Source organism: Ostrea edulis, chromosome 3 (genome assembly GCF_947568905.1).
Source record: "Ostrea edulis chromosome 3, xbOstEdul1.1, whole genome shotgun sequence".
Classification (NCBI taxonomy): domain Eukaryota; kingdom Metazoa; phylum Mollusca; class Bivalvia; order Ostreida; family Ostreidae; genus Ostrea; species Ostrea edulis.
In genome coordinates, this window is record NC_079166.1 from 60828641 (window position 1) to 60844106 (window position 15466).

Genomic DNA, 15466 nt, shown 5'->3' on the forward strand with positions numbered 1-15466 from the left:
CTCTGTGTGGAGTACTGGAAATTAGATCTTATTGATTAATCTCTGTACATTACTATTCCATTAAAGCGTGTATTGATATCTATATGAATGTCAGCAGTTTAGAAAAAGTCCCAGGAAGTTACATTTTGAATTTAGGACGGTAAACTCTGAGAAAAATTCGCAGCGCTACATGTACCATTTCAGTAATATGTATTCACACAACATTAAGTTAACAGTGTCCACTGTCTCTGAAACTGGCACTGTCCTTAGATGTGTGAAGCAGTTGTGGTTATTTATTATTGTATAATTCATTTTGTTAAGATAAATATTATCTGCAATCAGTATTTCATATAATTATAATTATGGATGTGTTCAGTGCAGAAATGTGAACTCTGACAGTATTAGTACTTCTGAATGATTGTTATTTATTCATATTGTTATGATTAATTGCTTGTTAACCCGTACATGCCCCCAAATAGGGTCCTTGATTGGTGAATAAACATATAGAATTATTTATTTTAATTTTCTAACAGTGCATTCTTCATACCATCAGTATTCCAAATATCTCGAGCTCTCTTTAAAATATTTTGTAAGTTTAGAATCAAAATATATTGATTGGTAATCAACGCTAGGATTCACAAGCTCCATTAGTTTTCGACTTTTATATTTTACATTGAACATTATCCATGTACATCGAACGAATTCAAAATTTGCATTTACTCACAACAGATTTATAATTGATATAAGTTTTTTTTTTTTTTTTTTTTTTTTTTTTTTTTTTTTTTTACATTTATCTCTTCAACAAATGGTGTGTTATATTCACTTAATCAATACTTTCTACTCTTTCCTCGAGCGCTTACATGTACATGTATTTTTTCTTCAAAATCAAATACATACACGTGTAACAATATAAAACGCGCGTGCGCGAGTTAAATATGGTATGATAATAAAAGTATCATCGTGCTCCATTAACTGCCTACGTAGAAACGTTCTTCTCATGTCCCATGACAAAAATTGATTTTGACTTTTCAATTGCTAGGTGTTTGGTCCCGAAAGAGTGTTTTATTGCGGGCAACAGAATCAAGAGTCATTTAAAGGTTTACGGATATACTAGATTGTCTGCAGTCAGACGCGAAGTTTCAATAGATTTACAATCTGTCTGAAATGTACTTCAGTAAAAACTACTCAACATATATTTCAGCAACTATATGCATATGGCTTGTCTGGTGCATTCTGTCACGGTGCGATGAATTTCGCTCATCATATTTTAGATTTGTACCCGAAGCAGTAGATATGGAGCCGCAGATAGGGATTATGAGCGATTCCCTAAATTGCCACAGCGTATCTAGTTGTGGTATTCAATGCCTTAGCCAGGATAATTGCCAATCATTCTTTTACAATGGTTTTCAAGAACGATGTGTACTAACCGGGGTAGTAAATTTTTCATCATTGCGAACGTCTTTAGGATTTTCACATTTCTCCATTAATGGTGAGTATTTGTTAACGTATGTTTCTGTATCAGGGTGTAGTTAAAGTAAATGTGGTAAAAGATTGTTTTATTCTTTTTATTCAAACAGCACCCTCATTTTACCGATAATAAATTTTCATTAAGAGGTGAACTAAATATCTCTATTAGAGAATGTCTTTTGAAATAATTTTTATTAAAACAAAACGTTTTATCCCTCTGTTTTCAATTTCAAAAGCCACTATTATGCCTAATTATAATTCTTGTTCCCCCTATTGACATTTTTTTTATCTGTTCGTTTTCGTGTTGTGCTTGCTACGATTTGAATTTGTATTAGCTTCATCTACAAACATTTATACCATCTACCTTTTCCCCTACCTACTCACTCATTAAACCGATCGCAGTAGTTCTGTGGTACAGCGTTCTCTTTGAGATCGTGAGTTCGATCCCTGCTCGTGCCATGACTGCATAAATCAAAGTTCCTACGCCAAATGCTCGGCAATTAGAATGAGAATCACGGGTCTTTGTGATATGAGGTCCCGTGTTAAAATAGTTGAAGAAGTCATTGAGAATAGGTGTAAAGTTCTAGTACTTCACAGAGCGGTTACAAGCTGCTATGAGATTTGTTTCCGCAGGTCGTGAGTTTACCCCCCGGTTAGAATCGGAAGTGGGTGGGTACATGTATCCAAATAGTATAAAGTGAATCTTTTGTGGTTTATTGTATACATAATTCTTCACTTACAGCAGTCATGTTTATCCAGATCCATTATTATTTCGGTGTTTTATATTCAATCCGGTAACATCGCTCATTTTAGTTTTTATCTGATATGACAGGTGAAATTAAAGGACTATATGTATGGTATGGGTCTAATTCGGTCCCCTAAATCACCTTCAATTTTATTTTGATGCCTCATTGTTCTGCTATAATTATTTTATAATAGAAAATCATTTTTTCATAGAAATGGTATACCAGATTTTCATATCTAATATGATAATATGAGAGAAACAATTTCAAACAGGACGAAATCGTACTTCATTTCATCACTATGACCAGGACGAAAATTATACGAATCGACAATTCCCTGTATACGTTTTTGTTTTAAAAATTAATTCATACTCGGGGGTAAACATTCGCTCCTTTCAGATTGTATACAGTCCAGAGCTGGCTGGGGTTACAGAGGGGAACGTCATCACACAGTAAACGGCCGACTTTGTCAGAGATGGGATCAACAGACTCCACATACTCATAATTATGGAAATCTCTCGGACCACGAGAACTTCTGTCGAAATGTTCACCTGGATAGAGATGAGGACGACGGACCGTGGTGTTACACAACGGATTCAGGCGTTAGATGGGAATCATGTGGACTCCCTCTTTGTTGTGAGTATGCAATACTATAGACTGTGTGGAGTCTAATTATATCGCTGTGGCCTAAGACTCAAGTTGTCATTTCCAATTTAGTTTTTCAATATATGGAATTGTCCGTAATTGTGAATTGGTTATATTGCCACCTCCGTTTTATTGTCCAAATTCGTCTTGAACAAAAGTTGGCAATATATCGAGGGAGCACTGTATATGGAAACCGAAATCACAACTAGTTCTTATTGTAACGCGGACCGTTACAGAAGTTCAACAAACGTCCCCCATTTAACAAGTGGTCATTCAGCTTCTGCATAACCAATCATTATACATTCTGGGTTTTGTAGTGTGTACCTATTATTTCAATATCAGTCTTTTTTCTCATTCATAAGAGATTTACCGGTGCGGTTATCGAAATATTACATTGGAGCCAATCAAAATCAAACACATGTGCTAGTTATGAGATTGATCACTGTTCGTTATCGTCACCTTTCGTGTACTTCATGAAGCGTGTTACTGCGAAGTACTTATACACGTACGCTGGCGGGAAGCGTCACAGTTCATGATTTCCTTTAATTTTCAAAATAGAAATTCATTTTATAAATACGTTTTACTTTCATCTCTGTCGGAATTTCAGTGGTTAGAATATCGGTGTTATATAAAATATCTATACGCACATTGTTCGTATTCATGAGCAAATGGTTATCATTTCAATTGCGAAAGATGTCAAAGGCAGTAAATGTTTTCTATTGTCATTGTCTGTTTTAACTACAAGTTGAACGGTATAATTTTGAAATTTTCAGACGATTTTACAAGAAATTGTTCTACGACATCAAATGGGATTGATTACTACGGCAAAACCAACGTGACTAAAAGTGGAGCAGCATGTAATTTCTGGTCAGATACCTCGACACGGGCCCATCGCTACGCTTTTTTAACCGATCAAGAAAACTATTGTCGCAACCCCTTCGGAGATGAGTCTGCCCCATGGTGTTACACTGGTGCATCCTGGGATTATTGTGATATCAATGCTTGTTAATTCTGTAATTAATTAAATTTCACTGCATTTGTATTAGAAAGTTCATAACTTTCATTTTGATTTCATGGGGACGTTTGTCTTGTATTTTTTTAAAGAACGGTGTATTTTGTTGGTATGCATTATTGTTTTACCACAGACTAGAATGACGCTCTGTCATGTGATTTGGATTGTATTTCTACTTTGTCCACATTGGCATGTTAAACGTATTGGTTCTAAACAAAACACGTATATATGGTCTGTAAAACACTGTCTACAGACATGTATTACGTATGTGGTCTGTAACCCACTGTCTACAGAAATTTATCACTTATATGGTTTGTTATTGACTTTCTACAGAAATTTATCACTTATATAGTTTGTTACTGACTTTCTACAGAAATTTATCACTTATATGGCTTGTTATTGACTGTCTACATAAATTTATCGAGTTGTACAAGTGAATGCAAAATTCGAAGCTTTTGCACAATCCTACATATGTATATATCTTTAAATGAGAGATCGGTCCCGTCATCCCCTTTGACGGTGAATGGTTTCTAAGGTCAACAAAGTCGCTCTTGAATAACAGGAATAATTCATGTCGAAGGAATGGAAAGAAACTTTTGATTTGGAACATTTTTTCCAGATTGGTCGAAAAAATGCAGCAAAGGTTTATTTATAAGTTTTTATTTTTGTTCACATCTATAAGCATAAACATAGCAAAAAGTACAATATCCGAGGAAATGTGTTAGAGAGAAAGAGAGAGAGACAGACAGAGAGAGTTAAAAAGAGACACAGAGTTTAGGATTCATCCATGATATTGGAGTGCTCAATTCGAAGGATTTTTAAATAATTAAATACATTCTGCTGTACAAACATTGCACCTAACCCATCTAAACACTAGTGTTTTTTTAATCTTGCTTTTATCTGAAATAAAACCAAGATCATGTTTTTGTAGTATTATCTATCAGTTCAATCTTCCAGAGACTTTTAGCCTAAGCTTTACATTTTACATACTTTATATTTGTAAAGGCAACATTAAACTAATTTACAGTGTTTATATGTGACTCGTTTCCCCCAAGGGTTGTTTTATAAATATGATTGTTAGTGCGAATAGGTCAGTCAGGTTACATGTATGGTAATGCTTATCGATTGTAAATAGCATAAAAAGGTGTATTCATTAATAATGAATTTATCTTCAATTTTAACCGGTTTGTAATTTCTCTTTTCAATTTAAACCCATTTATAATCAAGAAAAGGACGTTACAATTTGCGATTGAATTGAGAATGAAAACCGTGAATTTCCAATGCATTTTCATCATCTGTTTACAAAAATTAATGCATATTTTATCTCATAGTAAATGATGCCCACGCGATTTAATTCTGATTGCTAATAAAGATCGATATTCGGTCCCAGAGTACCCCGCAGGTTTTGTATGCAACAGTTCATGTATTTCAAAACCAAAATGATACCCGAAAGAAGCCCACGGGCCTTATCGTTCACCTGAATACTGATTAAATGTATCACTAGGGAAAGACTGCGAAATCTGTAATAATTATCCTGTTCTGCCTTTCTAAGCTCAATTCTAATGATCAGCAGCAGTGAAAAACGAGAACGATAGAATATTGTTTACCATCCCGCTCGAACATTTTTCATTCATATGGAGACGTCATCATTGCCGGTGGAGGGCTGCAAAATTTAGGCCTATGCTCGGCGCTTACGGCCTTTGAGCAAGAATGAAGTGATTTTACACCCATGTGAAATAGAGGTTTACTAATGTGCAATCAATGCAAAAACCTTTTACAAATATTGATAAGTCATTTATTTATATCATACAATATTTACAAGAAAGCGATTTCTACAGAAAAATATTAAAGACTTTTATAATCTAATTGTTCATATACACAAAATGATATGTATCTTACATGTTTACGTATTTGTAACTGTTATGTCGTTAAGGAATTTAGCTCTTGAGCCTTTGAGCACAACTGCACAGGATGTTACACTTAAGTATCGACTGATTCAATACTGATCCCATTGATGCAAACATGTTACACATCTATAACTGAACCCTATCCAGTTGAAAAAGTTTGTGTCAATTCAAATTTAGAGAGGGATTTGCAGGGACTATATTTTGTGGCGAAAGGATTGATTAATCAAAAAGTTCTAAATCTGCATGATATTCCGGTTTCTTCCAATATATATGTTATTTTTATACTCCTATATAGGTACATATTATATTTCAGTTTTATAATTTATGATACAAATAATTCAGACTTGGAAGTAGTTCAGATGTTGTAATTCATTAATTTGATTGGTATATATATTTTCCAAACAGAACACAGATTCTTAAAAAAATGTTTAAATTAATTTACTCAAAATTTTGTATACAAATTCAGTATTTTCGCCAATAATTAAAATAATTTTTAATCAAACAAAACGTTCTATCCGTCTGTTTTCAATTTCAAAAGCCACTATTATGCCTATTTATAACTCTTGTCCCCCCTATCGACCTACTTGGAAAAATGTTTCATCTCAGAACTTAGATTTTTATCTTTTCGTTCTCGTGTTGTGCTTGCTACGACTTGATTTTGTTTTAGCTTTCAAACAGGACGAAATGAATTAATTTTATCACTATGGCCAGGATGAAAATTATACAAAGCGAAAATTCCGTGTATACGTTTTCGCTTTAAAAAATCACTCAAAATTCACCCGGGGTAAACATTCGCTGCTTTCAGATTGTATACAGTCCAGAGCTGGCTGGGGTTACAGAGGGGAACGTCATCACACAGTGAACGGCCGGTGTTATAGAGCCAGACTTCCCCCCATAGTGATACTTCCCCACGGAAGTCTGGCTCTAGAGTGAACCTTCCCCCCAGGGGGGAAGGCTCACTCTAGAGCAAGACTTCCCCCCAGAGCCAGCCTTCCCCCCCCCCCCCCCCCCCCCCCCGAGGAAGTCTGGCTCTAGAGTGAGCCTTCCCCCTGCGGAAGTCCGGCTCTAGAGTGAGCCTTCCCCCGGTAGTCTCGCTCTAGAGTGTTGTCTCCCCCTGCAGACGTGCTATAGAATAAACCGTACCCCTAGGGGGAAGACTCACTCTAGAGCCATAACACCTTCTTGAAGTCTCACTCTAGAGGGACACCCCCGCTTTCATCCCCTCCTATGCAAACTATGAAATAAAATTTAGTTTATCGGGCAGGGAATTACTTATGCATCTACCTCTCTACCTACCTACCTACCTATACCTATCTACTTTTTAAAAAAATGTTTTATTTTTGTATTTTCAACACATTGATACATACAGACATTCAAACTGTAATCTACACTCGCTCATTCACACTTGCGATTACTCTGTGCACCTTCTGTATCAACAATAACAGTGAATTGTATATATGATATATACATGTATGATATATACATACACACACATAAATATATATACACACATAAACATACATATATACACATACACATTCAAAGATAAAGGTAATTATTTTATTTTTCATATAAATGTATTATGATTTTCAACAAACTACTTGTCCATTATATTAGCATACAATGCCCATTTACCAAGCATTTTGGATTTACTATGAAATACATTTTGACAATATTTTTCTAAATTTCTATAGTATTTAAACAAATTAATTGCATCTGACAATTTGGGTTTTAAGTCCCGTGATCTGGAGTAATAAATGTGCTTTTTTGCTAACAAAAGAAGAACATTTTCCAAACAACTTTCATCAATATTGCCTAGTAACACACCTCTTTTTGTGATTTTATAAAATTTGACAAATGCATTGTACCATTTCACAAAATCTCTCCAGAAGGCAGATATATACACCCAGTCATAAAAAATATGAGTGACTGTTTCTCTTTCACTTTTGCAAAATGAACACAAGTCATTATCTACAAGTTTAAGTTTGCGAAGGAAAGAGTTTGTAGCTACAGTGTATATAACACATAAGAATACGGTATTGAAAATAAATTAATTTTGTTTCTTTTGTGCATAAAGATGCATTCATATAATGAAATTCCCAACATTTTCATCATGTGAGCTTGCCCAAGACTTCAGTGACTTATATAAAGTGCATAAGAGATAATATAAATTCAAAGTCTCAGCCTGAAATATGTACGTACAATCTCAAGGCAGACGTAGACACGACCATGACTCTCCTGGAGGAGTTCACTTCTGTTACAGAGGAGGAGGTACAGAGAATAATCAAGCATTCACCTAATAAATCGTGTGAGCTAGACCCAGTACCAACATGGCTTTTAAAATCTTGTTTGCAAGAACTTCTACCAATTCTGACAAACATTATAAACCTATCGCTTAAATTTGCAAGTGTACTAGCAGTATTCCAAAAAGCACATATAAGACCTCTTCTGAAAAAAGCAAATCTTGAACGAAATACTCTTAAAAACTATAGACCTGTGTCCAATTTGCCTTTTGTTTCAAAGGTCCTGGAAAAGGTAGTGAACTCCCGTATTGAAGACCATTTGACATTAAATAACCTTCATGAAGAACACCAATCAGTATATAGACAGTTCCATTCCACGGAATCTGCACTACTGAAGGTACAGACAAAGAAAATGATAGTGTTATGGCTGATAAAGGATTTACCATTAGAGAGGCTTTACGGGAAAGAAAATGTCATTTAAACATTCCACCTTTCACGGGATTCTCGGTACAGTTTTCTACTGATCAGCTATTTGAGACTGAAGAAATTGCAGAACTTAGGATCCATGTTGAGAGAAGCATTGAACTTGTGAAAAACTTTCACATATTTGATGGTGTTAGGCCTCTTTCACTTGCACCCCTGGCCTCAAAGATGTTTAAGGTAGCATGCTGGTTATCAAACCTCGATGTACAGCTTGTACCCAAGTAACTGTGTGATATTTTACATTATTGCAATGACCAATAAAACTTTTGGGTGATCAAATAAATATAAGAATTGGACAGGTAAACCATTAACAAACATGATTTTTGTTGGGCCTAAGTCAATGCTGACAGTTTTGGACAAAACAAAATATGGTTCTACTCTATTTCATATGATTATGATTTATTGCAATATATTTACCATTAAAGGTTCATCAATACTCTATTCACACTGCTATATTTTACTTATGTTAACTTTGAATATTTTCTTTAATACTATGAATGGTTTTATATTTATGAAATCAAATTTATAAAATGCATATAATGTCAGCATACCTTGCAATGTAAAATTTGACAGAATTATTCTTGCAACTTCACAATTGTAGATATGGTAGATTAATAATAGTTGATGCATCTCAGACAGATTTATCTTTCTTCTGATCAGAGTATTAATTTACTTTAACATTTGTAATTGATCTTAACACATGATAATGAAGTAGTAGTACTTGACACACAGAATAATGTAATGCAATTGTTGCTGAATTGTTATTTTGTACATATGTACATGTATTGCAGAATATCTTGTGTTTTTTTAATTAAGAGGACAACCAGGTTTTAAATAATAAAATTTAACTTTTAACTCCAACTAATTTCTTCATTTATGAATAATCATGACAACACATTGTGCAGCTATATAACAATTATTAATTTACAAAGTTAGTTTGGGAATTACAAAATTGCAATAGAAAGCTACAAGCTATGGCATCATGACACTTACAAATGCTGCATTAAAGAAAATTCTCTCAATGAATATATTTCCACACTACAAAGTCACACCAAGGGAAACCCATAAGTGCCATCTCGCCTTGTATTTGGGCATAATAATCATGGTCTTGTCTCAGCCTCGGACCATCATTTCCCTGAACAAAACAAAATGCAGGATCTGCTAGATTAAGGATATCCTGGATTTCCATTTTGTGGACTGGCTTTCCTTTAAGAGAAAAGGGACATTTTATTTCCAGCACTCCTTCTCCAGCATCACAAACTCCTCCGTCACCAGAAGCTCCCAGAAAAGAATGGGTAGGACATAAGGTCAGGCCAGTTTCCTTACCATTATATTCCCCGATACTGATTTAAGTGCAATGTACTCATGTTTTACATCCATTTCATGATCTTGGCCCCATTTCACAGCAGGAGGTAATGACCTATACCTGTAAGAATATGGTCGTTTGCAAAATCAAACTTTAATGTTGTTTGAAAATACTGTATATCAATTTTTATTCTCATGTAAAATTCTTTGTTTTAATAATCAACAGTAATATTTCTTTAACAACTAAGGATGAATAAGGTTTATTAACATTATAATAAGGATACTCACTTTTGGAGACCCGATCCCTCAATGATATGCTTTATCAAACTATTTGGACTGTTTCCAGCTTTTAAAACTTGTCCAAAGATGGAGCTTGTAATACTGCCTCTGTGTAAGTCAATCCAGATGGGACAAAGTCGCTGACCCCGAGTTGTGAATTCAATGTACTCCACCAATTCATTGTCTATGGTGAGAGGAGAAACTGAAAAAAAATGTTGTGTATATCAATTACTGTATTTAATTATTAACTCATGTAGATCTATCCCCTAAACTTCAATTGTATCAACATCAGCACTTTGAGAACTATATAAATGAGCAAATGTCCATAGAAATATTACCATTTCCATGTCTGTACACCAGTTTTTCCATTTCCATTTTCCGTGGATCCACCTCTTAGTTGATTGTAACCTCTTCAGCTGCTTCTGGGACATTATATGGTATGTGCCAGAGATGTGTTAATCCTATGTGATACAGGTATATATAGAATTTTTAATTGATATCAGATACAGTAAAATGGTATCTAATTATCAACACATAGTCCAACTTTGCAAATCTGAAATGAATTTCAATTACCACCATAAGAACGTATATTTTACATTATAACATGTAGCAATAATTTTTTCAATATTAAATATACATGGCACATTGGTTGTTCTTCTCCACATGAATGCATGTACATATACAAACCGGTATTAGGAAATATCTTTTTGAGATCTTTGAGTTGATCCAAAGTATACTTCATGTCCATGGATCTATCATGAGGGTGTCGGGGATCAAAGTCAATGGATGTGGCTCGTGATGGCTTAGAGTCTAATTGAGGTTTAGTAAAGGAGAGTTCACTGACTGGTTTTGGACTCTGATTTCTGGAAATGACCCATTGACAAAGTTGTGACGTACAACTCGCCTCTGCACTTCGGCACTCGAGTCGATGCTTCCCATTCAATGCAAACAATAATCCTCCTATGTGGCAGCGATATTGAGATAATCTACAAGTACCATAAAGATGAGTATGAAAATTACAAATCAAGTTACAGTTTGAATACATGCATACATATATACAGATTTGAAAGTAATGCTATGTTTACTGAATTATGTAATACAAAGACACACGTGCAGCTAATGTAGTTATTTGACCAAAAAAATATGATATAACGACATACCCTATAGGGCATTGACAATAGGCATACTGCACACTGGTATCATCACTGTTCACTGTGAGGCATATGTACACAGTGTACCTGTCCTTTTTCATTGATGCCAGACATGTAGCCTTTATGTACACAACTGTATCATTAAATAATGTATTTAGTGTATTGAAGTCAGCATTTCGCAAATTCTATGGTCGTTATAACGATCTAGTTCGTCAATACAACCTCGCATTGGGTCAAATGCTGTCTGACGTGTTTCATACCGATTGTTAAGCCGTTCTTGGCACACTGATTTTGACTGCGGATAACTCCGTTTACCTGATCAGGATATGGGGCTCACGGCGGGTGTGACCGGTCAGCAGGGGATGCTTACTCCTCCTAGGCACCTGATCCCACCTCTGGTGTATCCAGGGGTCCGTGTTTGCCCAACTATCTATTTTGTATTGCTTGTAGGAGTTATGAGATTGGTCACTGTTCGTTATCTTCACCTTGCATTTTGGAGAAAAATGTATGCACATGACCCAATAGTAAAAGAAATGACATTATTTATATCTTAAAACTAGATGCACCATATTACTATTAGAAATTATATGAATATGTGTGGATATTTTATTACATTTTGGATGTATACATATGATGTACATATGAATTAATATGATATTTAAATTTTAAAATCCACTTTTTGCTAATCAAAAAACATGAATCTGTATACCTGTACAATTTGTACCTCCCGCACGTCTCCAGCTTCAAAGTGACGAACAGCCCTGTCCATCCCTTAAAAATTCTGTATCCCCCACCCCCTACCGGCACACGCTCTAGTAACAATAAAATTGTATATGGATACAATACTTGGAATGGGAAAGTTGTGTATACCGCACTGTTGCATAATTACACCTGTTAAATGGGGGAAAGATCGTCTTATCCACTTGAACTTGGTCGTCTAACTTGGGTAACACCCCTGTATGGTGACAGTCCAGGTTAATTACTGGTGTGGTATGATGAGTTGGCACACCACTTGTAAAAAGAAAATTAATGAGTTCTTCTTTCCTTTTCTTTTTAACATGTAAACCCATGTCTATACGCATCTTCTGCAGCGCCGTTTTGTTTAGCTTCTTTAAATTGTCGTGCGAAGCCATTATGTTGTTACAGACGCTTTCCTCGCGGAAGTAGTTATACGCATGCGAGAAAGTTATCCCGAAAAGGTCTATCATTACAAATAAAATGTCATAATCAAATTTGAAATATTTTTAAAGCATACCGATGTAGCAACTCCGACATGTATGCAAAATGTTAAAATTACGATGAATTGTATAATAGGTTTGATGATTTACAAGAAAAAAAATTAAACATGAGTAAATACATTACTGATTATAATCATACATGTATATATGTGTGTAGGTATTGTTTATATTTATTAAAAAAATCATTTTTACCAAAAGAGGATAATATACACGAAGTTTTTACCACTTTACTGTTGGACGCGCGTCAGTCTGTTTCAGCCATCATATTTTGTCACCGATTTTAAAGCAAATTGCAGAGCAAGTATCATTTTCAATTTATTTTCAAATAAAAACTACCGAAAATTATAACACAAATAAAAGCTCATCAGAACGGAGATTTCCTCTACTTTTACAAGGATTACTTTTCCCTATTTCCACATATGAATATCGGTTGATTGATTGATTGATTATTTTACGTCCCTTTGAGAATTCTTCTCTCATACTGAGACGTCACCAGCTGTAGGTGCCATTTAGACCCATGCTTAGTGCCACAGGGGTTAAGCCCGTTTTGGGCCCGAACTCTGTGATACCATAGATATAGAAAGGGTTCGAACTCTGACCCAGATAAAACACTAACCACACGCTAAAAATGCCCAAAAAATCTTACACTAGGTACCCTATGCGTAATTTGTCGTTTTCCTTGCATATATTAATGTTGTAACTACTTGTACGCCAAATTTCAAGCCACAGGTTCTTAAAATAACAAATATATACGTCATCGTTCTCTCGATTTCACTTGTTTATTTTTACTACACGTACATGTATGACAGCAGCGAAATTTAGACTAGTGTGGAAGATTTCGGAGCTGTCAATTAAAATTTCACATCAATTATACGCTACTTACTTCCTCATACTTTAATAAAGTCATCCATGTTCGCCGTATCTAGGTCGCTTATTTTACAAAACAGCAACTCCTTACTCTAACTGCCATTTTGAGAAACGCACTAAAGATCCGAAATACCCAAAACTTAAAGGAAGGGGAAAATAGGTAAAAATAATCTAAATGAATTAAAATAAACAAAAACAAAGAATTAAGAAAGCCAAAAAATAATGTTCGATTTCTTTTTCTAGGTGCAATATCACAAGTATAATGTTTAGATCAATTTTAAGGCATTTGAGATATTAAGTATATCGGGAATTTAGTGCTTTTATTAAAATGACATATCTTGTCAACAGTTGATGCTGCTGAGGAAATTGAGTCGTGTAACCTCCACACGAAGAACATTATTAAAGTATGAGGAAGTAAGAAGTGTATAATTGATGTGAAATTTTAATTGACAGGTCCGAAATCTTCCACACTAGTCTGAATTTCGTTGCTGTCATTGGCGAGAAACGACTCGATGACCCTTTAAACGAGACTGTAGAAACCTCTGTAACATAAACTTGTTTGTCAGTAGTAAAACGTATACGGTACCAATTTTGATGCACCAGATGCGCATTTCGACAAATAATGTCTCTTCAGTGATGCTCAACGGAAATGTTTGAAATCCGAAATAACAATGAAGTGTTAGAGCTATTATAGCCAAAACAGCGTGTTAACAAAAGTTGAGTCAAATTCGTCTAAGGATAAGAGCTATGTATGAGGGAGATAATCCTTAATTTTGAAATGAATTTCTAAATTTTATAACAGCAATTGAATATACATCCGTATTTTCAAACTAGTAACGAAGTACTTAGCTACTGGGCTGTAGAGACCCTCGGGGACTAACAGTCCACCAGCAGAGGCCTCGACCCAGGGGTCATAATGTAAAACTTATACGGTACCAATTTTGATGCACCAGATACGCATTTCGACAAATAAGTTGAGTTGTTAGTTTGCCATTAAGAACCATTTTCAATAAAATAACTAAGTACGAAGCATATGTGGATGACTCTGTGATGTATGTATGTTCAAAATATATTAATTTAGCATCATTTGATAAATTTACAATCCTCTATATGGATATAAAAGAACACAATCTGAACGTACACTCTATGTATAAACACGAATAATTTATAATTTTGCTAACAAATGGCCAGTTGATCAGGTAAGAATGGCTCAGCGGCTAATCCGCGGTACACATAATCCAGGTTTAAATGCCGACTGAGTCGGGTTTACCTGAGAAGGAATTATGTTGCACGTTATAAGACTCTGGATTTGCACAACTTAATATATCAAGAGCTAGTAGGCCGCCAAAGTCCAACAGCACTTGCAAAGTCAGTTTTCCTTCAACTTAATGAATTACGAAAGGATGATTATAAATACATACAGAATGATAGAAAATGCCAATTTAGAAAGGTGCAAAGCGGGAAAACATTACCGCAAAATCAATTTCAAACCACGAGGTCCATTGATAAATCCGAAACCGACTGAAATAACTATTTGAACTTTACAATCTTGCAGAAGGTCCAGTACCCTCGGAAAGGTATTGTCACAAGGAATACTCATGTGAAATATCAAGCTCTAGCATTTACTGTTCAAAAGTTATTAGCAAGGTTAAAGTTTCAGACAGAATTGCAGACAGGACAAAAACAATAAGCCCCCCGATCTTCGATCTCGGGGGCATAAAACACATATCTTCCCACACAAAATTTTCCTATGAAACTACCTTATTTCTGCATTAATCTCAAAGTTTTGCTTGAAAATTCAAATAAGTATAAACATTACTGAAAATTGGAAATCTTTCAAAACCGGTTTGCCCGTTCTACATTGTTATGTCAGTATCCGGTTATCTCCCCTGGTTCGGGTTCGCAATGCTGCCATACCATCCACTCTCCCAATTAGACACTCAGACTGCTGTGTGTGCTTGTTATGACATTGTGTGGAATGTGATATGTCATCTGACTTGTTACAACTGTAGTATATGTATGTAAATCTGGGCCTTGTTTGCAGTGACAATCTCAATAAATTGTTGTCTCCCATATACAGTGTACATCTTGTAGTTTTAAACCTATCCTGGAACAATTCAAGAAACTAGTGGTCATTTGAGTCTTAT

At 35.0% G+C, this 15466-nt stretch overlaps 1 protein-coding gene across 1 annotated transcript; it reads left to right on the top strand.

The window, feature by feature from the left end:
- Nucleotides 1–774: 774 nt before the first annotated feature.
- Nucleotides 775–4863, top strand: LOC125674868 (plasminogen-like). The gene is made up of 3 exons (XM_048912229.2): nucleotides 775–1468; nucleotides 2589–2825; nucleotides 3608–4863. The coding sequence occupies exons 1-3, from the start codon at nucleotides 1144–1146 to the stop codon at nucleotides 3841–3843; spliced, it is 798 nt and encodes a 265-aa protein (XP_048768186.2). The 5' UTR covers nucleotides 775–1143; the 3' UTR covers nucleotides 3844–4863.
- The last annotated feature ends 10603 nt before the right edge of the window (nucleotides 4864–15466 follow it).

Bases quoted from the DNA above. Each gene is read 5' to 3' on its own strand.
- LOC125674868 (XM_048912229.2), top strand. From the start codon at position 1,144: ATGTACTTCAGTAAAAACTACTCAACATATATTTCAGCAACTATATGC. The intron at 1,469-2,588 runs GTGAGTATTTGT...CGCTCCTTTCAG, and splicing joins TTCACATTTCTCCATTAATG to ATTGTATACAGTCCAGAGCT. The intron at 2,826-3,607 runs GTGAGTATGCAA...TGAAATTTTCAG, and splicing joins ATGTGGACTCCCTCTTTGTT to ACGATTTTACAAGAAATTGT.